At 33.2% G+C, this 25,886-nt stretch overlaps 1 protein-coding gene and 3 pseudogenes across 2 annotated transcripts; 2 read left to right on the top strand and 2 right to left on the bottom strand.

Annotated features, from left to right (window-relative positions):
- The first annotated feature begins 3,200 nt into the window (after window positions 1-3,200).
- On the top strand, window positions 3,201-8,937 carry LOC144548348 (sucrose synthase 7-like; annotated as a pseudogene). The gene is made up of 15 exons (XR_013509342.1): window positions 3,201-3,328; window positions 3,611-3,765; window positions 3,915-4,107; window positions 4,285-4,403; window positions 4,636-4,852; window positions 4,955-5,050; window positions 5,143-5,316; window positions 5,433-5,551; window positions 5,815-5,981; window positions 6,104-6,328; window positions 6,536-6,857; window positions 6,962-7,206; window positions 7,305-7,443; window positions 8,377-8,608; window positions 8,704-8,937. The product of XR_013509342.1 is annotated as a sucrose synthase 7-like (transcript).
- Window positions 8,938-12,439: 3,502 nt separating this feature from the next.
- On the top strand, window positions 12,440-13,280 carry LOC144548572 (U-box domain-containing protein 45-like). The gene has a single exon (XM_078297277.1). The coding sequence runs from the start codon at window positions 12,570-12,572 to the stop codon at window positions 13,050-13,052; it is 483 nt and encodes a 160-aa protein (XP_078153403.1). The 5' UTR covers window positions 12,440-12,569; the 3' UTR covers window positions 13,053-13,280.
- Window positions 13,281-17,572: 4,292 nt separating this feature from the next.
- On the bottom strand, window positions 17,573-19,113 carry LOC144548489 (UDP-glycosyltransferase 73E1 pseudogene; annotated as a pseudogene).
- A 3,432-nt stretch (window positions 19,114-22,545) lies between these two features.
- On the bottom strand, window positions 22,546-24,868 carry LOC144548349 (UDP-glycosyltransferase 87A2 pseudogene; annotated as a pseudogene).
- Between the last annotated feature and the right edge of the window lie 1,018 nt (window positions 24,869-25,886).

The following is a 25,886-nucleotide window of genomic DNA, read 5'->3' on the forward strand; positions in this document are numbered from 1 at the left end:
GATGACCTGCAAATCCTTAAAACAGTTGTGGTTCCCGAGTCGTGGCTAGAGAACTTTCCACAATTCCTGATCAACCTTAGAAAGTTAGCAATTTCAAACAGGGACAATCCAAACTCCAAATCAAATCCATACTGGAAATCTATTTCTAACCTGCTGAGTCACATGGTTAATCTCCTCTCAATGACAATTATTGGTGACATTTTACCATCAGAGTTGGCTGACACTAGGGCCTTTCCCACTCTTGAGACAGTGAAGTTGATTAAATTAGAGGGAGAATGGAATTGTAGGAAACTGTTCATAGATAATATTAAATTTTCACCAAATCTTGTGAAGCTCATCCTAATCAAGTCTGGTTTGAAGGAAGACCCTATGTCCACATTAGAAAGACTACAAACACTGAAATATCTGAGCTTACAAGATGGAGCATACACAGGGAAGAAGATGGTTTGCTCCACAAATGGATTTCCACAATTGCAGTTTTTAGAACTTTTCAAATTGGAGAACTTGGATTTTTGGGAGGTAAAACCGAATGCTATGGCACAGCTTACCACAGTGCGTGTTGTTCAATGCCTAAAACTCAAGAACCTTCCTAATCTAGAGCATGTTACTGATAAGGTTATAGAAAATTAAAATGCTTCTTTCGGTCACTTGCTTTTATATATTCTACTTACATCTAATATTTCGATACTAATAATCATTTAATTATATATGTCCGATTGGAATTCCGACTACGTCGCATTGGTTCTGAACAGTCGCTGCATTCGATTTGAATTTATGGATTTATCACTATTAGGTAATCATACTTCTCTATAATTTGTGTTTTCGATTTGTGTAGTTAAATTGGATATTTGATTATGATGACATATTTAATGGGATAGGGGGTCTGAGGTTCAAATTTGATTTGTGAAATGATAAGATTGTGTATTATGATAATTTGTGAAATTATATGATTGTGTGCAATGCAATGATATGGATATTGTGTGACTTATTTTATTCATAACCTAGACCTAGGCGCTATCGCCGTTTAAATATGCAAGCATAATTTGATTTAAATTTGTATGGATTAATCCGGTCAGTTTCGTTTAAATAAGCTAATTATAGAGAAGTGTGTCGTTAAATAATCAGTTATTGATCTTTGTAGCTGATTCTATATTGTTTTTTTTGTTTGTTTTTGATTACAAAATAGGTTGACAAGCTGAAGGATGGATGTGAGGGTGCCTCTCTTGTTGCGATCCCTGATCTGGCAGCGTAGTCGTGACAATACGTCTTTCGGCTTTAAACATTTTTATGTTATTTTGGGTATTGGGCCCTTGAAATCATTTTGTTGCAGTATAGTTGCAACTAGTCGCCAAACTTAAGGATTTTAACAGAGCAGTTTCCTTCGTGCAGTGCACGAATTATATGTAGCTTTGTTTTGTATTTATATAGTATGTGTTGTATGAAGCTCAAACTGCTTTGTTAAAATATTTACTTGGTTTTGGGATTCAAATTTGTTCATTTTCTTTAAAAAATAACAAGGACAGAACTAGAAAATTGACATAAGGAGAGCTAGATGAATGAATAGATATCATGTAATTTTATTTTATGAGAGAGACTAATAGTAATAATTTTTATAATATTTTAAAATTTTAGAGAACAAAAAAAAAAAACTCAATTGATAGAGGTGGCTTAGCCAAATCAATCAGATTGCTTCGTAGCAAAAACATGCACATCTTGAAGCAGCTCGACTGCCTCATCATGTCTTTATAAAGTAGTACTTAATTTAATGTTCCTTTCTTTTATAGGAAAACATTTTCATTTTGAGATGGATTTACATTACTTATCAGAGCAGGAACTGGAAATTCATGTGGTGCTTTTGGTGTTGCAATCTGTGTATGGGTTTAAAAAAGAGGAGCTTGAATTTCTACAACAAATTGGAACATAATCTATAAATTCCAACAAATTGGAACATAATCTATGTTAAAATTAAATTTTGACTTCTTTATTGTTCTTATTCTATATATAACTGTATATTTTCTTCATTCTATTGTTCACACTTGCAATTGATCAATTGCGCAGAGTTGAAATGTTACACGGATTTATTTAAAATGACTTGACACAAATTCCAAACATCTACTGATTCGTTGACAACAAATTAATTTGATAATGTTAATCATTGTTATTAAAATAAAGCAAAACTAAAAACTAAAATAATGTGGTTCTTGTCAATTTTATAGATTTAATGTGTGTTCATGTTATACGATTAAAGTTTTATTTGACATTTCAACAAAGTCAATAAATATACATCGTTGTAAATTTCAAATTATTCAGTGAATTTTTCAAAGTTTGATGTAAATAATTTTTTTTTTTTTAGAAATTGTAGATCAAATTCTAAATTAAAATACAAATTATTTTTACGATTATAATTCGTTGTGGAGAATCCCATCATCTGAATAAACACAAAACTTTATTGAGTGCTAACAAATGTTCTATATTTTGTTAGCATGTTAGGGTACTGCTGACATTCGAATTCACGTGCGCTAGTTTAATTTAACAACAGAAACCTTTGGTACCTTGCTGTACTGTAAAAAAGAAATGAAAGAAATAATAAGATACTATTCCTAAGGGATTGATAAACCTCAAAAGCTGATATAGAAATTAAAAAAATGAGACAATGGAAAATCCCTTTCTTGCCCTCTTACATTTCTTTGGAATTAACTTCTCTCAGTCCCAGAGAAAGTGCTTTCTCTCCGTGCCTCCCTTTTCCTATTCCACTATTCCAGCAAGCAATTTCCTAATTCCCACTCAATACCATGTACTATAAATTGCCTCAAGCTAGCCATCAAGCTACACCAAAAAACAATCCCTTTGAAAACAAAGGACCATTCAAATTAAGTCAAATCCCCCTCCACAAAAACACACAAAAAAATAAATGGCAGCTTCGCTTAGTTTCAAATGGTCAGATAGCATTGTTGATAGCATGCCGGAGGCGTTGAGACAAAGTCGTTATCAGATGAAACGATGCTTTGCACGGTATATTACTGTAGCTCTTACATCAAATTAACTATCTATATGCTATGTTTTCATTGGCCTATGAGGGATGATTTGTTTAATTTTACATGACAATATCCCAAAGCAATATTCATGTAAAAATGGAATGAGGCTAGGATATAAAATATAAATTGCTGTGTGTAATAGTTCAAGTATGCAATTCAGGTACATCTCAAAGGGAAAGAGACTGATGAAGAACCTGCAATTGATGGAAGAGCTTGATAAATCGATGGATGACAAAGTCGAGAAAGACAAATTGATGGAAGGCTTTCTTGGCTACATTATTTGTTCTACACAGGTAAATACAAGCTCTTCAGCTCGGTATCTCTGCTTTTAGTTTCATATAAAGGCTGCTAATGGCTATGCCAAGGAAAATGTAGAGAAAAATTAAAATAAGTGTAACGAATAAAAAGAAAATTGGATCAAAGAATATCTATTTACCTATATGGGAGATATATCAAAAAAAGATACAATCTTTTAGTCATCTTTTTTTTTTTTTTCCTTTTTGGTTCCAAAAATACGTAAACAGCATTGAACTTGAGAAAATAAATAATAAAATGTTATATATTATGATTTTTAGGAAGCCGTGGTACTTCCACCGCTCATGGCATTTGCGGTGCGGACAAACCAGGGAATATGGGAGTATGTCAAGGTTCATGTAGATGATCTCTCGGTTGAAGGAATAACACCATCTGAGTACCTTAAATTTAAGGAGACATTATATGATGAAAATTGGTAAGAAAAAAATTTAACACACCGAAAGTATATAAAAACAACCCGAAAATAACAAAGAGAAATAAAAACCATGGTCATCCTGGCTACATAGATATATTTTTTTTGTCTAATTGACTTCAGCTGTGTTAATTTTGCATGCAACATTACAGGGCAAAGGACGATAATGCCCTTGAAGTTGATTTCGGGGCACTCGATCTGTCAACACCTCATCTCACTTTGTCGTCTTCAATAGGAAACGGACTGCAATTCATATCTAGATTCATATCATCTAAGCTAGCAAAGGGGCCTGACAGCATGAAACCCCTATTAGACTACTTGCTTGCACTTAACTACCGTGGCGAAGTTAGTAATAACTAGTTATTTAATTACCAGTTTTCTTAACCTGTACAAATGTCATCAGTTTTTTTTAATTTTATATTTTTTTGTTGTTGTGAAATTTCACTACCATTTGTATAGTACACTTGGTAGTTGGTACTGTCCCAAACTCCTAATCAGTAAGCTACTGTTTGATATTTATAGAAATTAATGATAAATGATACACTCGATACCGTGAACAAACTTCAAACTGCTTTGCTTCTCGCTGAAGTTTTTGTAAGCGGTCTTCCAAGAAATACGCCTTTCCGGAAATTTGAGCTGAGGTACTTTTCTATTTTGGATAAGAACTGCAAAATGATATCATATCAGCTTTTATCTTATAGAACATAAGTAAAGTTGATATGATTTTATTAGAATTGTCAAGCCACATAAAAGCACTTAACAACATGATAACTTCTCTTTTCTTTCTTTTGAAGAAACAACTTAACAAATTAAACCATTAATTCATAAAATGGCACTGTATAAGTTTTTCTTGCTAACACCTGAAAATTACAGATTTCAGGAATGGGGATTAGAGAAGGGATGGGGTGACACTGCCGAGCATGTCAAGGAGACTGTGAATTCTCTCTCTGAAGTTCTACAAGCACCAGATCCAGCCAACATGAACAAGTTTTTCAGTAGAGTACCTACTATTTTCAATATTGTCATATTTGCTCCACAGGGTTACTTTGGTCAAGAGGATGTTTTCGGCTTGCCTGACACCGGTGGTCAGGTACAAAATCATGACGATTTTGAACTTTACTAAAAAAAAAGCTCAACTTTAGTTCATTTAAAATTACAGATAAAATCCAACTGAAATCTTTTGTCGAACTAGGTGGTGTACATTCTCGATCAAGTAAGAGCATTCGAAGAAGAAATTCTTCAAAGAATCAAGCTTATGGGTCTTTCTATAAAACCTCAAATCCTTGTGGTAAACATCTATCTTCCAAAATCAATACATATATCATATATGTGATTTAGCACTAATATTTATTTAACATGCGAACTTTTTTATTTTTATAGGTAACAAGGCTGATACCAGATGCCAAAGGAACTAAATGCAACCAAGAACTTGAACCTATCTTCAGCACAAGCCATTCCCACATCCTTCGCGTACCGTTCCGAACCGAGACCAGCGTGCTTCGTCAATGGGTGTCCTATGTCGACCTATACCCTTACCTGGAGAGATATGCTCAGGTTTGTTAAAACATCTGTTAATGATGTACACTGTACAGGTTAAATTGTCGGGGATGTGCCTTCAATGCTAATTAAAAGAGCATTCCACAGCTAACTGATATGTGATGGAATTATAGGATGCAGCCGCTACGATCGTTGACCCCACATGGAGGGGAAGCCAGATTTAATTATTGGTAATTCCTCCAACGGTAATTTGGTGGCCTCTCTTGTGTCAACCAAACTTGGAGTTATTCAGGTATGAGCTTACACACCACAATTTATGAAAAATACCATATAGGTATAATTCGACAAATTTATGTCCAACAAATAAATAGTTCCATAAAAGAAATTTCCATATAGAAGGATTAATTTTATTTGTTGTTGTTGTTTTCCTCTTCATTTGGTTATTTATGATTTTAAAAGGTTGTGGACTTCTTCCATAATATATATAAGGATTTCTTACCGCAAAGGGACAACATGCCAATGGCTAATGATTTAATTTTGTATGGAAACAAAAAGGGAACAATTGCACATGCTCTGGATAAAACAAGGTATGAAGATTCTGATGTAACTTGGAAGGAACTTGACCAGAAGTACCATTTCTCATGCCAATTCACGGCCGACATGATCGCTATGAACACCAGTGATTTCATTATCACCAGCAGTTATCAGGAAATAGCTGGAAGGTTTAGTTATTTGACTTGAAATTCCAATTAGGACTGGGAAACAAAATGATGGTTTTATTGTGTTATTCACTTCATATAGTTTGCTACCCCTAACTTCATTATAATGTTAACTAATAATGCAGCAAGGACAAGCCAGGTCAATACGAGAGCCACTACGCGTTCACCATGCCGGGTCTTTGCCGGTATGCATCCGGTATCAATGTATTTGACCCGAAATTCAACATTGCTGCACCAGGTGTCGACCAGACCATGTACTTCCCGTACACACAGAAACGAAAGCGATTTACAAACTTCCACCCAAAAATAGAGGAGCTTCTCTATAGCAAAGTTGAAAACGACGAGCATGTGTAAGAAAGTTTAATCACAAAAAAAAAAAAATTGAGCCCCTTATTTTTTTTTGAATTAGAATTTACTTCTATTGGCAACAATTTATTTAAAGGAAAAATAAATAGTAGTAGAACATTTTTTGTTTTTGAAGATTAGTGGCTTTAGTAGTAGAACATTTAATTGTATTTTTTTTCCTGGTGTTAATTATCATGTTGTTTGATAAACAGAGGTTACCTGGCTGACAGAAAGAAACCCATAATTTTCTCAATGGCACGTCTCATCACTGTGAAGAATATAACAGGTTTGGTTGAGTGGTACGGCAAAAACAAGCGGCTGAGGGACCTTGTCAACCTGGTAGTTGTTACTGGGTTATTGGATCCTTCCAAATCAAAAGTTAGAGAAGAGATCAAGGAAATCAACAAGATGAGGTCTCTGATCACAAAGTATCAGCTAACGGGTCAGTTCCGATGGATCCAGGGACAGACTAACCGCAACCGCAACAGCGAGCTGTACCGAATCATTGCAGATTCAAAGGGTGCATTTGTTCAGGTATGAATATAGATTAATATTACAAAATCAATAATGATAAAACTGCATAATATTGGGAATACCCCCCCCCCCCCCCCCCCCCTCCATGTTTATTTTCTTGTCAGCCGGCTTTGTATGAAGCATTTGGGTTGACAGTTTTGGAGGCAATGAGCTGCGGCCTACCAACCTTTGCAACAAACCAAGGCGGCCCCTCAGAGATCATAGTTGATGGTGTCTCGGGTTTCCATATCAACCCGTTGAATGGCGATGAGTCAAGCAATAAAATTGCAGACTTTTTTGAGAAATGCAGGGATGATCCCAGCTATTGGAATAAGGTTTCCACTGATGGTCTTAAACGCATAATGGAATGGTACACACTCAACATAACTCATACTATAATTCTTCTTTACAAAAATCTTGTCTCTGTTCAAATAAAAACCTGATAAATTCTGTCTACTTCATTTGTAGCTATACATGGAAGATATACGCAACTAGAGTGCTAAACATGGGATCGATATACGGTTTTTGGAGGCTGTTGAATAAAGAGGAGAGGCTAGCTAAACAGCGGTATCTCCAACTCTTCTACAATCTCCAGTTCCGCAGATTGGTACGTTGAGGAAGTCAATAGAACTTGATTTTTTGTTTTTCATGGAAGCAAAATAATTTCCTTTACTTTCCTCAAAATATATATATATACTAGTATAGTACCCGTGCGTTGCAACGGAGTTATATTATAAGATTGAACATATAGATAAATAATAAATAGTAGTAGAAGATAACATACACAATTTTTTTTTTCAGGATTATTTGCAACACTAATAATCCATGTATACTAAATTCAAAGAAGGAACAAATAATTATTTTATTTCTTCATTCAACACTGATGGTGAAAAACATATTTTTATTTATTTATATCAAACAAGTATTGGTTATTAAAACCAACTTAATAAAGATGAACATAAATTATTGTCAAAATAAGATGAGTGAAACTATAGTAAATTCTATCATTTTCTTCATATTATTTTATTGCATTACGAGATTTTCAATCAAGACCCCTTTAATATAACTTAATTTGCTTACCAAGTGATATGGAAAGAGAGTTGATTTGCTTTTTGGAGGACTTAATTTTTTTCCATTATGCCGTAGAGATCTGTATAGAAACAAATAAAGACAAATAATAGTGGAAACAAATAAAAGTTTGATTCTATACAAAGAAGGTGAAATAAGAAAACATGGAAACTAATAAAAAGTCACTAAAATGCAGTGTATTTAATTTTAATTGTAACATATTGTGTGGTCGTATGTGTGGTGAGTATATTTTAAACTAAATTTAGACTTCTACACGTAAAAAATATGTATTTAATCAAAAGAAGACAAATTATTTGATTGAAGGACAGAGATTAAATATGAAATTTCATCTTTCAATCGTGACCGTTGGCGGATCGGACACCCAATGTGCTTAATAATAGAATGGAGATATATATATATTTCCTCAAAAAAGTAATTTCCTTTACTGATTTATTACAAATTCTTTTCATAGGCAAAAGCAGTGCCGATGCCAATGGATCCAGCTCAGCAAACGGCTGCAGGAACCAGCACAGCCACTGCTATTACTGTAAATGGAAAAACAGCAGTCGCATTACCGAAGCAGCCAAAAGAAAGGCAAGTGTGCCCCCTATTAAAAAAATTTCCGAAGAAAATACCAAAGCAAAGCAAATGACTGATGATGATAAATTTTCTACATGCAGAAGGACACAATCACGCATACAAAGGTAAGATACAACATCTCAAAGTGCAGAAAATTACCATAATTCTACTCAATTTTAGTTATTTTATCTCTCAATCTGACTCTGAATTTGATTCTCAGGGTTGTTCCAAATCTGTTTGCACCAAAATTTCCTGCCTCCAAGGCAAAGAGGAATATATCTTGAAGCAAAGAAGAATGTGTACAAAAAATATACGTGTGTATGAACTGTTTTGGGTTCTTGTTATGTTGTTGATTGATTGTGTGTACAGTTGAGAAAAATTTGTGATTGTTTATTTGTAAATGAGAGGAATTCATTTATGTTAAGGTTTGAATAAAAAGAGAGGAATTCTTTTATGTTGTTGATTGATTTTAAAGGAGTGATACCTCTTATGTTACTAATGAGTGTTCATTGCTCTAAAAAATGTTGCTTTATTAGATCTCCAAGAGCACGCATTTGAGTCTCCTTTTAAATAATCGAGTCGTCTGAATACCTCCTGTACAAGTGCAAAAGAAAATATGTTTGGTTCCTCCTATTGGCAGCATTTCTAGTAGCATTGTACATATACAAAAAAAATGTTGCTATAAAGTAGAGTCAATCAAGGAATCCTACCAAAGAATTTTACAGGACAACAAAGCAAGCAAACCACACAATAAGAGCGGAGAGTCTAAGTTAACTAAAGAATGCGAGCACAGTTTACTGACTTCATATTTGAAAAAGACATGGTCATCACATCAGTTAACAAAATTAACTTGCAAAGCTATGTCTTACTCTCCAACAACAGGATACCTACCACAAAGGACCAGCAATCACACCTACTATTAACCTAACAGTCAAACATTCAAGTAAAACACACCAGAGTACATACAAAACACACAAAATATTAATTTAGAAAGTAGCTTCATTCCAACACATTATAAAGAGTGTTATCAGAGCATCTCCATCGGCTTTCAAATGGAATTGCAAAATCCGATGTGGCAATCATCGAATCCTCGCTAGCAATTTCATTTTTGCTTTCAGTGTTGCGGAGACCTTTAATAATTTGTAAGCTTTCATATATCATAATATGAAAGCTTGCAAAAGCGCTTTCATTTCGCTGAATTCCGTCTCTCTCTCTCTCTTCCATAACATGAGAGAGCTTTTATATTACTCTTCTCTTCACCGTTCATTGTTTTTGGAGAGAACTACAAAAATTTCATAAGAAGAATTTAAAAATATAAACGATCTACAGACTATAGCGAATTACAGAATTTAGGACTATCTATGAAGATAAAACTGCTTAATTACGTTGGTATTTTTGCAGATATCCATGTTAGTATTAGCAATATTCTCATAAGAGGAGGGTTCAAATACGTTATGTCTTTCATACCTTATCATACTTCATATTGTATATCTTTATTTTTAAAGTCAAAACTATCGATCTGAACTGCTAAATATGATATCCATACTAAAATATGATTGGGGATGAAATTTTATAATTTTGCAACTTTTTTACTATTTTTTAAGATTGGTACAAAATTATTGTATTTGGACTATTTAAAAACAGTGATTCTGCCTATCTAAAAAAATAGTAAAAGATTTCCAAAATTTATAAAATTTCATTCCCAAACATATTTTAGTATGGTTATCATATTGAGCGGTTTGAATCGACATATTAGACTTTAAAAATAAAGATACAATATATAAGGTATGATGAGATATGAAAAATAGATATTGAAACCTTTCTATTCTCGTAAATATCAATTTTTGTTGGCAAGATATATATATTGACAGTATACTTAAACCACGAGGATAAAATTTTCGTCGGCAAGATATATATTGAAACCGCGAGGATAAAATTGACTTTCTGCGATAATATATTGATAGAAAGGTGCTTTTTCTATTAGCAACGATAGTATCTGCGAGAGTATACCGACAGTATCGATAGCGGATATTCTTTCATTATTGTATAAAGGCAATGTTCATAATATTCTTATAGTTGGAACTCATTTTGACATGATCTGATATATGCTGCCAACGTGTCATTTGGAGCCGAGTTGGATGGGTTGCAATCTCAACATTAAGTTTTCATTGGAGAAATCCAAACTTAGGGAAAAAGGTCCCTATCTCAGATCTGATGCACTGAATATTGGACAAGATGACTAACTGGAAACGACAGAAGAGTGGCAACATCAGACCTTCCGAGACTTGTCTATATATGTCTTATATAGCTAGTTATAATTATAGTGATAAATAAATGAATTATTCCGGTTAAGTTCGATGGAGTTAAAAATTCGGGAATTATTTAGTTATAATTCGGGAGTAATTCATAATTATTCAGACCGGAGATCTCATTCTCACAAGGGAGCAAAAAGAAGTTCACGAATAATTAGTAATATCAAAAAAATGGAAAATTCATGAATTATTTGCGAATAAAAAAAATCAAAATTCGGTCAACCTAATAATTTGTTGTTCAGTTCGTTATTAAAAAAATAAATAATTATTTACAAATCTTATGACTATGGTTATAATCAAACTCAATAAATAGCTTGCTGATTTATTTTTAGTAGCCTGCTGATTTATGTGATATTTTTAAGTTCACTAAGTTTTCAAGTGAGTTTAATTTTAGAACTTATATATTGTATTGACTTTAAATGACAAATTTAAATTGTCAAATTAGATCTACTTCACGATTCATGATTAGTACCGATGCTTTTCCTGTGCAATTAGAGGAACTTTCTTTGCGAAAGTTGATGAAATCTGAAGGGTTTTGTGTAAATTTGCAAAATTTGCTTGTTCAGAACTTCAAATGGTCTAAATGGTCTGAAATGCATAAGCTTTTAAATTAATAAGAGAAAATAATACAAAGGGTTCCGTGAAACTTTTCAAAATTCCATTAGAAGTACTGAAGTTGCATAAAATGTTAAATTGATACAAAGGGAAAAGAAAAGAAGAGAAATTGAATAGAATCTTAAATTGCTGGGCCGAGATTTAGAATGGAATTTTATAAATAAAATAAGTTTGAATTACAATGGGCCGAAATAAAAGAAATGGAATTAGCCCTGGTTGTTGGGCTAAAGTTGGACCTTGAACTTTTTTATTGTGAACTGGACTTGGAATATGGTAATTAAATTACTTAAAGAACATGCCATTTAATTAAAATTAGGAAATTCATTAAATACTGATTAATGAACGTAATTCAGAAAAATGTGGTTAATTAATTGGACAAAGAATTAATGTGTGGACTTAAAAAAAAAAAATCAAAATTAATGAATAACGAAAAGTTCTTTATTGAAAGTTCCATATTGCTTTAAAGATAAAACGAAGTTACAACCTTACTGTCAAGAATAAAAATTAATGGAGAGGCCTTCAATGAAATTGCTCAGGCTTATAAGAAGACCCTCCTACTTGAATGGCATTATCCAAATCCATGAATTCCTTGACAACCTTTGTAATCTCCTGTTTTGAAACCATTTCATCCTTTCCCCTTTTGCCCTTTAAGCTCACACCCACCTTCCATTTACTTGAACCTTTCGTTGCGTCCTTATAATTCCTTAGTTTTTGTACTATCAAGTAATAATTCATGGGATTATTTTTATGTTTTCATTTTAACCAGAATCTAAGCTCTGAAATCTACCTTTTTGAATTTCAGGAACAAGATCAACATAGTAAACGCGGGCGCGCTTGTACCAATAATCGATCTCTTACAATCCGAAAACCAAAACCTCCAAGAAAATGCCACAGCTGCCATCCTAAGTCCTAACCCTAACAGCATACTCTGTGAAGTGCGAACAAACTGACAATCTGCTCTTCTGGCATAATTTCACTACTCGTCTCCATTCTCTCCCACGCGACAAATCACCAGGCCAAGAAAGACTCCCTCATGGAACTCCACAACCTCTCTACCTTACCCGATTCGCTCCCAACCATCATCTCATCAAATCCAATCCCTACTTTAGTTTCTCTCTTGAAAACCGTGTGAAAATCTTTGAAACCCGCTGAAAAATGCATGGCTTTGTTAGAACCATTGCTTGGTTTTGAGCAAGGCCAAAATGCTCTGACAGCTGATCCAGGTGGGGTTTTATCAGTGGTTGAGCTTCTAGAAGAAGGATCACCGGCAATTAAGGAATTTGCAGTTTGTGCACTTTTAACAATGTGTGAGAGTGACAGAGAGAGATATAGAGAGGTCATTTTGAAAGAAGGCGTGATACCGGGTTTATTGGAGTTGTCAATTAAAGGTACCACAGCCAAATCCAGGTCAAAGGCACGAGCTTTACTTCATTTGCTTAGAAAATCACCGTGTCCTCGGCCTGAAGTGGAGCCCGTTGCCTTAGAAAACATTGTGAGTGATATCGTGTTGCGGGTTGATGGTGGGGACCGTGCAGGGAAGGCAAAGAAGATGCTTGCTGAGATGGTGCAGGTTAGCATGGAACAGAGCCTGCGGCACATGCAACAGAGAGCTCTTATGTGTACATATAATCCATCCAAATGATTTATATTTCATAGGATAGAATAGTTTTATGAAGAAGGAAGAATAAATTAAAGTAGTAGGATGTGCCAGTCCAGGCCATGAGGTAACAAGTGACTGGTAAACTGTCTATAGTTTCATAGACCTACATTTCTTTCGAGCATTTTAAATTTAAATTTTCATGTTTTGCTCTGTTGTTATAGTTGTCAGATTGTTTTTTTGTATCATAAATCAAACAACGGTTTCTTTTCAGTAGTTTGCTCTTCCTTTCTTGATACTGTAACATTTCTCAGGGGAGGAAAGGGGCAGTGTAAATTAACACCTTTACTTTTAAAAAAAATAAAAAATAAAAAAAATTAAAGAAATATAGTTTTCAAATAAGATAGAAATTGGTTTCCTCTCTTGTATGGGGAAAAAAAAAATCAAGAACAAGAAGATTTGTTAGGAATAAATTGGATGATGATACCAATTTGGGTTTATAGATGCAATTATCTTACAATTTACCAGAAGAAAAATATTATAAATAATTCATTTTCATTCACCCTTGTTTCCACAGCATAAGCATTTATTAGCCATGCATGAATGATAAAGACATGCCCAAAACACTATGTAATAAAAGTATTTCAAGAAGACTATATAATTGAACGAATACAAATGACCAAACCTCATGATTTTATGCTTTCAGATATCAAATAGGCAACTATATATTCTCTCAGTATCCGAAAAAATGATAGTTTTGCTGCTAATTAAAATTTGTAATTTACTGGTAACAGTCCAACATTAGAGCTCCATGCATGGTGTTGCCGATTTAAAGATTAATTCTTGCTCATTTCTTGATGTTAATTTTTGAAAAATCTATCAAAATTTATCTTCGCAAAGTCGACATAATAATAATAAGCAGTGAAAGGTGACACAGACGATTAAGATTTCATCTCTGCGACTCTGCCTCCGCTTCGGTTACAAGCTCACACAACTGAGCTTGGCGATTACAAAATCACAAAAAGGTTATATAACTTGTTGAATATTTTTTAATTTGTCTTTGTGAGATTAATGTTTTTGACAAAACCGAATTTCTTGACAGCACCGTAGCTAAATTCCGGACACCACCGTTTCATTATTTCGAGAGGGTAAGTTTTGAAAATAATTTCTTTAATTTTCTTTCCTATGGGCCGAGCCCCAAAAGCATATCTCAGATTCAATTACTTTTTCCTTCTCTTTTGAAATATTATTTTATTCTCGATCGACCCACAAATTAACCAGGCCCATATCATTTTCTTCTCCATGCTAGGTTGTACAGTTATGTTTTAGTGATTCATGCAACAAAATATAGATGAGAGATTCATGCAAATAATATGTCACATCCACGCAAAAAGTATTATTTAAGATCTCATGACTATAGAATGAAAAACTTTATAGCAAACTTATAAACATTTATGCTAGATATATGGTAGTGAAAGTAAGTTATTATTAAGCTCTTAAAATCAACAACAAAATTTATTGTGCCAAAAATATTAAAACATTACTTAATTATGAGATATTGGAGGATTATTGAAATAAGAAAAATATTATTGAAATTAGGGATGATAGAGAAGCCCATCTTCCCATCGGCTCGTTCATACTCATCCTTACCGATTTTTTATTTGGTCAGCCCAACACCGTAATAGGTCTGGTATAGTTGGACTTAGAAACAAACCAGACCAGGCTAGATCTAAACTTAAACTAAAGCTAATTTTATTTGAAAAAGAAAAATTGAGATTAGGTTTTATTATTGATTTGTTTTTATTAAGCGAGACTCTTTCCCACTATCTCTTATTAATTAGTATATGTTTTTATTTTTAAAAGGGCAATACAAACAATTTAAGTTAAGATTCAGAAAATCTGCTATGCAACTTAATTAAAATAGTTTAGGGCATGCAGTAAATGTGATTTTAATTAATTATAGTAGATATTTGCTTTGTGAATTTTATTCATATCTTTTCAAAATTGATTGGAATGAATATTAATGGAATTAATACAGAGTTTTTCTTTTTACTTGTTTCTATAACAAAGACACGTACCTTGTACTTTGATAATTAAACAATATTTTTATGTTATTTTTTGAGCAATACAATAAATATCCATAAAAACCTAGGGGCTTTCCTATAAATAAAAAAAAAAATATATCCAAATGCTGCAAGTTAGTGGTATGCAGAAAGTAACACGGGAAAACAACAACTCTAGAGAACACAACACGCAATGCTAGTACGCCCAAATTTTTATTTGTATCATAATAAAAAAAATAAACTAAAACACCCCCCAAGCTGCATAGTCAATCTGCAGCTTATTTATGGGGGACCGCAGATTGACTTAAAGGTTACAAAAACAAACAAAAAAAAATGTACTGTAATATTGAATATATTTAAGTTTTGGAGACCTCTAAGTTAATTTGCGGCCTCCTTTAATATGTTGCAGATTGACTGTACGGCCTGAGTAAATATGGAAATCCCTCAAATCTAGAGTGTTTTGATTTTTTTTTTTTTTCTAATTATGATATTTAAAAAAAAATTCGGTGCTAGACGTATGTGTCTACGTGTCTATCAGTTTCATTTTCTTAGGAGTGTTGTTTCGATGATAAATAAAAATTGACATGGTTTAACGCATTCAATTGCTGAATTTTTTTTAAAAATATAAAACTAGCCATTTTAACACTACTAAAGTTAAAAATTAAAAATTAAGAACTAGCAACATTTTATTTTAGCTAAATTTTCAATTTTACATATTTTTCTATTTAGTTGAATGTTCTGGTATCCCGAGCGCATCCCCCAATTAGTTTAACAGAAAAAATTTCCAACGTTGTCTAACTTTCATTTCCAGCTTCAATATCAAAACATTTAAAGCTATGTTTATAACATTTTACAATGCTACTCGCAAGCATGTAAACCTCTGTCTGAAAGCATTAAAATTCTAAATCTGCATAGTTTTAACTCCTGACTACTTTTGTCTTCAAGGAAAAAATGTATTTCACCCACTCTTTTTTATTTTTTCTCTGATCATTATAATTTATTTTTCCAACGATCAGTGATGAATTTTACGAATCTAAAAATACGAACGTTTTCTATTCGATTTTATCTTTCAAATAATATCCATGAAGAAATATTTTTGAGTAATTTTAAAATCATTTGTTTTTTTAAAGTAAAACTCATGAGTACTTTAAATTTTCAAGTTTTTAAATATCAGTCTACAACAATTAAAATTTTCAAGACTTTGTATATGAGGTTTATATGTTTTGTAAATGCAGTATTATCGTTGAGATTTATATACTTTGAAATGTTATTGTTGAGGTTTTAATTCTTTGTACATGAGGTTTATATGATTTGTAAATGGGCTTTTTAAATGCAGTGTTATTGTTAAGGTTTATATGCTTTGAAATGTTATTGTTGAGGTTTTAATTCTTTGTACATGAGTTTTATATGCTTTGTAAATGAGCTTTGTAAATGCAATGTTATTATTGAGGTTTATATGTTTTAAAATGTTATTGTTGATGTTTTAATTCTTTGTACATGAGGTTTATATGTTTTATTCTAGAGATTTAAAGTGTTATTAATGAGGTTTATATGCTGGTAAACAAATGTTTAAATTATTTTGAAGCAAAATTTAAAAAAAAAAATGAAAGTCATAAAGATTTAAAGTGGTAAAAAAATTACGACACAAATATAACTCGAAAGTTATTCTTCATGGATTTCATTTGAAAGAGAAAATCGGATAAAAAATGTTCAAATTTTTATATTCGCAAAATTCATCATAGATCATCGAGAAAATAGATGAGAATGATCAGAGAAAAAATTTAAAAAAAAGTGGGTGAAAGCAATCTTTATGTTTTTGGCTTGAAAACAAAAGTAGTTAGGAGTTAAAACTATACATATTTAGAATTTTAATGCTTGCAGACAGAGGTTTAAATGCTTGTGAGTAGCATTGTAAAATGTTATAAACAAAACTTTAAATGTTTGGATATTAGCACTAGAAATAAAAGTTATATAACATTATAAGTTTTTTCTGTTAAACTACTTGGGGACATACTCGGAGATTTTGTTTGGGATACGTAAATATAATGAATTTTCTCAACAATCCAAAATTCAAATCAACGCGTAAAGTTTGACCAAAAAAAACATATCTAGTACATGAAAAAAAATGAAAACGACCAAAATAGAAACTTTGCACACTTTTTTGGACATTTTTCCATAGTTCTTATAACGTAAACTATTCGTAAAAATTTTGAAAAACATTTAACATGAATTTCAAATGAAAACAAATTATAGTGTAGACACTAAACCATGGAGACATGAATCAATTACTGAGATTCGGTTGCCAGTATATAGAATCAAACAGAAATAATAAAAAAAAAAATGTATTTTTGTCATTTTAGGTTACCAACTTTTTGTCAGGATTACTTTACTATCATTATTGTAACAACATAATTGTATGATTATTTAATTCATTATGTCTAATCCAAATTGACTAATTGCATCATAAAACAAAAAAAAAAAAAAAAAAAATTGACTGATGCCCTTAATTTTACAATTATGCACTAATGCTCATTTACATTTGTAAAATAGGGAATAAAATCAGTAAAATTCGTATATGATGAACCTCCTTCCTTCATTGCCTTCTTTGCTTTGTCAGAAAAATCTTTACTCCTCTCTCTTCTTTCATCTGCTTCAATTCCTCCATCCATCAGAGCATAAACTGCCTTTCTGACGTCATCGCTCCTCACCGTGATGACGTCTTCGTTAGCAAAGTTCGGCACTTTTACACTGAGACTAACTCCGATCCTGAGAACATCCACAATTAATTTCTCATTGACAAATTGATCTGCAAACCGTGGCCATGTGATCATCGGTACTCCCATAGAAATCGCCTCAAGCAACGAGTTCCATCCACAATGCGTTATAAAGCCGCCAACCGCCGGGTGTGACAAAATCACCATCTGGGGAGCCCATCCAACAATAATAAGACCTGTATCCTTTGTTCTCTCTTCAAACCCTGCAGATATCCAATTTTCAATCTCGGGTTTCATTTCTATCTTCTTGATTACCCATATGAACGGTTTGTTTGACGCCTCTAAGGCGTTCCCGATCTCCATAAGTTGCTGAGGGTTTGTGTATGCAAGGCTACCGAAACTGATGTACAAAACTGATGCGGCATCCCTGCTGTTGAGCCAGGTTAGCACTCGATGCTTTTGATCAATTGCCTCTTTATTTCCACGACCTACTTTCATTTCAATATCATTGTTGTAAAGGCAAATTGGCCCGATTGTCCAGACCTTTTTTGCTATCAGCTTCTCATAATTATCAACAAACAGTTGCTCCAACTCGAGGAAGGTATTTATTACCACCCCATCAGCTGTAGACTCTTCTTCGAGACACTTCTTTCTCATATCTTCAAACAAGGGGCTATTAAGGAAGCCCGGTGTTTGGGCTTTCGTGACTTCTAATTTAATAGGAAAGTCTGGCACAACGACATATTCGTTCTCATCGGTTGTACTATCATACACCTTGTGATGCACTAGATTATAATCAGTAGATATATAAAAGCAACATGGTCCATGAAAGATTACCCTAGGTATGCGGAACTTTCGTGCAACAGGACCTGTCCATCCATTGCACATATCAGTGATCATGCAATTTGGCGGTTGTTCAAGGCTTGCGAGGAAAGCTTCCAAGGGCTCGTCGAGTGAATAAATGGCCTCAAATAAAGCCCTGAAGAGGCCATGATCAGTGATGGCATCGATACTTTCACACCCTTGTGGCAAACCGAACTTCACATTTGGAAAACTGAGCTCGACGAACTCTATTGAGAGATTTGCATCTTTTGCCCGATCGATTATGGGTTTGATGCGGTCGGCATTTGCCGGTGTGATTATGAGGCTTACATGCACCCCACGCTCGGCTAGGATGCACCCAATGTCTATCATGGGGATAAGATGGCCTTGAGCAGCTAGTGGAACTAACACAAAATGAGGTTTATTTGACTCTTCTCTGAAGCAAGTCATATTTGCTTGTGTTTTAATTGGTCTAGCTCTAAGCTCTTTTCGATATCGGTATTGCTAGCTCCAAGCTCTTGGTTTGCGGAGAAATTTAGATTGGAGAATTGATCCATGTTATCCACATCTTTCTCCATTGCCAACTGAAATGGAAACTTCCGGTTAATCAATCATGTGCCAGATGTATGGTTAATTGGTTTTTACTTTTGAAAGTAAGGCCATTTGCACTTCATATACCGCGCGTCATATGATCATTAATGCATTAATACCCAAGTATGAATTTAGAAAAGTTCAATGTATGATTATATATATGGGTTTTGGCTAATATGCTACGGGTAGCTAAGAGGCCTCCGTGCTACGGCTCGGATTTCGAGTTTTCAAAATCCTAACGGTCGATCCGAACCGTTCATCTTGTTTTTCATATTAATATGTGTTTGGAGACCAAATTTTACATTTTTCTGAATTTTTTTACTATTTATTAAGCCACTTTGAAAACCGCTGATCCAACGGTAGTTTCTGGTTTTACTGTTGGGTTAAGCCACCGTTGGATCAGGGGTTTTCAAAGTGGCTTAATAAATAGTAAAAAAATTCAGAAAAATGTAAAATTTGGTCTCCAAGCACATATTAATATGGAGAACAAGATGAACGGTTCGGATCAACCGTTAGGATTTTGAAAACTCGAAATCCGAGCCGTAGCACGGAGGCCTCTTAGCTACCCGTAGCACCGTAGCCACGTCCATAAAATAGTAAATTGCACGAACTTCTTATTAATTTGGTAAAACACTGATAAAGACATAAAGGTGGTGTTTTGATTGTGAACTAAAGCTAACAAAATTATCTAACTTGGTTATTCCAACTTAAGTCGACCTAAACTATTTATGTTTGGTTGATGTCAAAAGTTATATCTTGATTTAAATTATTTCTTGTTTAGTAAGAATCCGGTGGCTTAAGGCATGATTTGATATTACAAATTGTTTTGTTTTACAAAATTTGCAATATCAATAGTAAAACTATTCTTCATATTTTATTTCATTATGATTGAAAGAAATTGTATAAAAAAATAAGTTATGCATAAATTAATTCTATATCTTAAAGATGCATTCACATTGCATTTAATTAGCGAATCTTCTTAAATTAAACTATTTAAACTTATGTACATGTACAAATTTATTTGTCAAGAAAAATATTTTATTGATTTATACAAAAAATTTATTTGATCATAAATTTTAAGACAAAAATTAAACTTATGTGTACAAATTTATTTGATTATAAAAAAATATTTTTTGTATTACAATTTCAAAAAATATTTTATTTAATTATTTTCTAGATTGCATATTTTGTTGATTTATACAATTATGCTATTTTAAAAAATTATTGATTTATAATTGATAAAGTTATAAGTTCCTTTATACTTGAATAAAAACAAAATTAATTACTTATTTTACATTTCTTACAAAAGTGATAAAAATAATAAAAACAATGAAAGGTTAAGTCATATACTAAATTAAAAATAAACCATCCAGAGATGGTTAGTTTAGGCTAATTTAAACCGGTCTAAAAATCAGCTTATTCAGTCTTAAAATCCAACTTGATTAAATCAAATTTGATGCAATAAGTAAGACTTAAAATCTTTATTCTACTGTTTAGTCTACAATCTAACATAACCAAACATGATTTACTTTGTTTTATTCTTCCTGTAAGACATAAGTAAAACTGGAGGCATGATCAAATTGGATGGAGATAAGATTAAAAAACAGAGACGTATGTATTATCATAGACCAGCTAACTTGTCTTCCAAGGTTAGGCCGCCTTTCTATTTTGGCAGCTAAAGGGAGAGTTTTTTTATTCATGGATATTGTTATAAAATAAGAGAGCGAAAGACAGTATTCTAGATTTTCGGAGTGCAAAAGAAGATCTGAGATGAGGGTGGACCCCCACAATTAGAGGTGCTGTTTAAGTGAAAAAGTATGGATCGGTATCACTTTCTCTTCATGAAAATTATATTCTATCTTTGAAATTGGAAAGTCGATCAGATCAGTCTAAAAACACTGTTAGTGAGATGCTAGAATAGCAAGTCTAAAATTTTGAGAATTCATTTAAGAATTGTTACGTATGCCTCTCATCTTATCATATATTTTTATCAGGCTTGATTTAGCATGATGTCATAATAGTAGGTTATGTTTGACAGACTATATTAAAGAGAAAGAATTTAGTATTTTAGTATAGAGTATTTTAGGACGTGTCATTTATAGAGTTATTTTTTTTAAAGATTTATATTGCTATAAATTATATCATTTGTACTCTATATAAGAATGAAGTCAAAGAATACTATTAAACTTTCTCATAAATTTTTGTCTCTTGTTTCTAGCATTTTCTACTTTAGAAATCCTAACAAGAATTTTATCAAATTATTTTTTTAGAAGATTGATCGATTCAATAGCCTAAAATCTATTTTTTTTTTATTCACAAAAATGAAATTTGAATTTATTGAAACCCATTACCTCATTGTTGTACCAAGCAACAAGCACAACGTCACATTCCACATTGCTATATTCAACTTTGGCGACTCGCTTGGTGACACTGGAAACTTTCCAAGTCTTGCACCAACATTTCCAAGTCATGCATGTAGCACCAATCTTTTTCTTACAGCTTCTAGCTAGATAGCGTACTTTTTGTCTTTATTATTCAAAAATATAGCGACACTTTTCTTTATCACAAAAGTAACAATAACAGGTTAGTAAGGCTATCGACCACTAACCTTCAAAAAGAAAAAAACAATAGCAGGTTCAGTCAGGAAAAAAAATAAGTTTTATTTTAAACCGTAAGAAGAAAGTTTATTAAAGTAGAATAATATGAAGAAAAAAAAATTAGAACTATAAAATTATGCATACAAATTACAATGAACCCAAGATTTAAATTAATGGCCGTTCAGTTCAGAGCAGTCCAGAATCCTCTGGATCATGCAGAATTGGGTTTGCACTTTGCACGGTTTGGGAGAACAAATATTGGAAGGAATTAAATGCGGTCAAGTACCAAAAACCGGAATATATATGGGCCTTTGACAGGTTGGGGGCATAAATATAGGAGTTCGGATCTCGTAAAGTACACATTTTTTAGTTTAGATCCGGATCATCAAATTCGAATCGGACCCTCAGATTAAAGGGCCCCGTGTGCTCCATCTTAGATCGGATTGGTCCAGATTCAAATCGGACGGTCCAGATCTAAATCCAAAAGTTGGATTACTTAAGGGATGCGGACCCTAAATATAGAGTGAGTATCCTCTGAGATATCTCATATTTTGTGTGGCCGACGTATCCGGTGCCTATTCGGGGATAGCGCAAGGAACCAGTATTATGTGTGCTTTTAGATTCGTGTAGAACATATTTGAACGGGTGAGATTTTTCAAAATAAAAAAGCAAAATATGAGATATCTCAGAATTTATATATAATTAACTTCGCATAAATTGTCATGTTATGATAAAATTGACCTTCATTATAAAGAGAAATTTAGACATTTACTTAAACCTTACTGTCAAGAACAAAAATTAATGGAGAGGCCTTCAATGAAATTGCTCAGGCTATTATAAGAAGACCCTCCTACTTCTTTGGCATTATGCGCTGCTGCTTTCAAATTCATTGCCTCTTTTCTCAATTCTTTACTCTTATCTCCATTCAAATCCATGAATTCCTTGACAACCTTTGCAATCTCCTGTTTTGGAACAATTTCATCCTTTCCCCTTTTGCCCTTTAATCTCACACCCACCTTCCATTTCTCCACTATAAGCCGACTATCGACATCTTGGTCCGAACAAATTGGTAATGTCAGCATTGGTATACCAGCATATACTGCTTCAAGTGTAGAGTTCCAGCCACAGTGTGTCAGAAACCCTCCAATAGAAGGATGGCAACATTGTTGGAATTAATTTCAATTAATTACAACATATGTGGGCTTATATGTAATATAAATATATATTGAATAATAGACTGTCAAAATTAGACCCGTTATGAAGTGATCAAATTAAGTATTATTTATCGGGTTCAATATGTGTCATGAGAAGTGGGGCCTTTGATGTGTAGAATGCGTATTAATAACTTTATGATTTAGTGATGGTCTAAATTATATAAAGTTTGGTAATAATACAATTATGCTATTGGTCTCTGGGGAACACGATCAAATATGACAATGTTCTGTAAATAAGGAAATACCCAATAAGGCAAGTTCTGAATTCAGACCCGTTAAGGATCCAATAAAAAAACAAGATTAATTAATTAATTAAAAGGAGAAGGCACCTATTCAAAGGGCCTATTTACTCCCTGATAGATACGGAATATATATCATCTTTGATGATTAATTAAAAGGTGCTTATATGATCTGTACCAATTTTGATAAGATACGGTTCTTGATATCTCAAGTTTCTCTGATTCTCTCTCTACCGAAAATAAAAGAGAACAGAGATTGATATATGGCCATTAAGAAGGGGATTTTCGGTAAAGAACTTGTGATTCGGGTATCTCTCCTTATGAAGAACGGAGTGTTGTTGTTGCCGCCTCTCTCGCTCTCTCCATCGGACTTGAGAGGGATTGCTAGGAAATCTAAAGGCTTCTGGTGATCAACGGCGATTGTGCATCCCTAGAAGACCATGGCTACCGATCAAGGTAACTTTAAATTTCAAATTAGGGTTCACTAGAGGATCATGGCAATTTAGAATTTATATGTGCAATACGGTTCTGCATAAAATTAAATTCCTACAAGCATAACACCTTTAGTTGCTCACACCATGGCACCACCAAACCATCTTCTCCTACTATTTCTTGAATCCAAGTAGAATTATCACGTGCAACCCATAAAAATTTAACCTGACTTGTAACCAAACCAGAGGCAAGTTCTTCTAACTGAGTTTGTGATACAGAGAGAAAGCTACCGAGCGAAATGTATAAGACCGACTTCTTCAGTTGCTCATCAAGCCATGTTAGGTAGTAGTCTTGGTCTGGGTTTGTTTTAGCATTTAATTATAAATATGGAATACAAGGTCCGATAGGGTAAACAGGGCATGGCAATTGTTGCTTTATTAAGTCAATTGTGTCGAGCTCGTAAAATGTGGTGAAAAGGACACATTGTGGTTTCTTTACCCAAGGGATGCAATGTATTAGGGTAAATTTCGCTGGAGGTCACTAAACTTTGTTATTTGTCACGAATTGGTCACTCAACTTTGATTTGTCCCTTTTGAGTCACTCAACTTTGTTATTTGTTCCAATCAAGTCACTTAACGTTTTCCATCCAAATTTTTAACGGAATATGCTAATTCCGTTAGTTTTTTGGATGAAATATGCTAATTCCGTTAAAATTTTGGATGGAATGGGTATATTCCGTTAATTTTTTGGACGGAATAGGAATATTCCGTTAAAAATTTGGATGGAAAACGTTGAGTGACTTGATTGGGACAAATAACAAAGTTGAGTGACTCAAAATGGACAAATCAAAGTTGAGTGACCAATTCGTGACAAATAACAAAGTTTAGTGACCTCCAGCGAAATTTACCCAATGTATTAAGATCACAAAACAACTTATTTACATTTACTAAACAATATAATCACACGAAATATAAAAGTCATTATGTTTCAAAGATAAAATTACCCTTCTAATTTAAGAACTGAAATATTTGAATATGGCAACTATCATATTTCAAGTTTTTGTGTTTCGTTGTTTATTTCTTTCCTTCATTGTCAGATTACAGTTGAATAATCGCTTGATGAAATAAGAAAGGAACTCGAAGTCAAAAGACTTGTGTAGGCTTGAGTGCCACGAAAATAAAGAGCCCATATTAATTTAGAGCGGAGTAGGTATAATGGGTATCGGACCTACTTAGATTTGATGGGCTTCATAACTGTCCGATCTATATTAAGATCTGTGTGGTCATCTTTAATATTTCCACGCATCTTCTTTAATTTTTGTGTGCACAGATCTTAAAGCGAATTGGTCGGTCTTAAAAAAACACCCAACAAATGATAATCCGTGTCATGTCGATATTCATGTTGTGTCCGATCTCAATATTATTTGACACAACACACCATGACACTTTTATTTTTAAGACGTACCAGCACATCACGACACGTGTCCAATCGGATGGACACAGCACCCTAATTGATAAGTTGTTGTCTGTGGTTTAAAATAGTTATTGTTTTCAGGTTCTTGTGTTCAAACACTTAATTAATTTGTTGTTGGTTTTAATAATTGTGTGGTAAGAACAGTTTGTTTTCTGGTACAATAAACTATTGTTGTGTTTATTGGTTGTACAATAAACTATTGTTGTGTTTATTGGTTGTATGTGTGATGTTGTTAGCGCTTGTTGGTTAATAATTGTCGTAAACTCTTTTTATATATTGTTTGTGGCATGGATTGATATATATTATATGTTGGAGTACTTGTATATATATATATTAATTGTTGGTTCAGAGATGGATATGGAATGAGTGCATGCATGTTTATTGTTGCTTTGCTAGTTGTGTTTTAAAAATGGCTAGGCTAGCCTGTAATACAAGAATTAATAGTAAAAAATAATAATAATTACATATACATTACTATCGGCCCAGAAATTAATGACCCGCTGTAAAACTAGGATTTGTCAACGCTAACACAAACAAAACAGATGGTGCAAGACACTGTTGCAATCGGCTATTGAAATTTAGCATATCAGCGTTAATCACATTTGTCGTCGGTGGCGAAACGAAAGAGATGGCGTTGGGTTCGTCAAACCCGATAGCCGAACGTGCACTGCCGATGGTATATTGATTAACGCTATCTGTTTTGAGCCGATAGCATAAGTGTGTACATTTCCTAT

Source organism: Carex rostrata, chromosome 33 (genome assembly GCF_964058835.1).
Source record: "Carex rostrata chromosome 33, lpCarRost1.2, whole genome shotgun sequence".
NCBI classification, from domain to species: Eukaryota; Viridiplantae; Streptophyta; class Magnoliopsida; order Poales; family Cyperaceae; genus Carex; species Carex rostrata.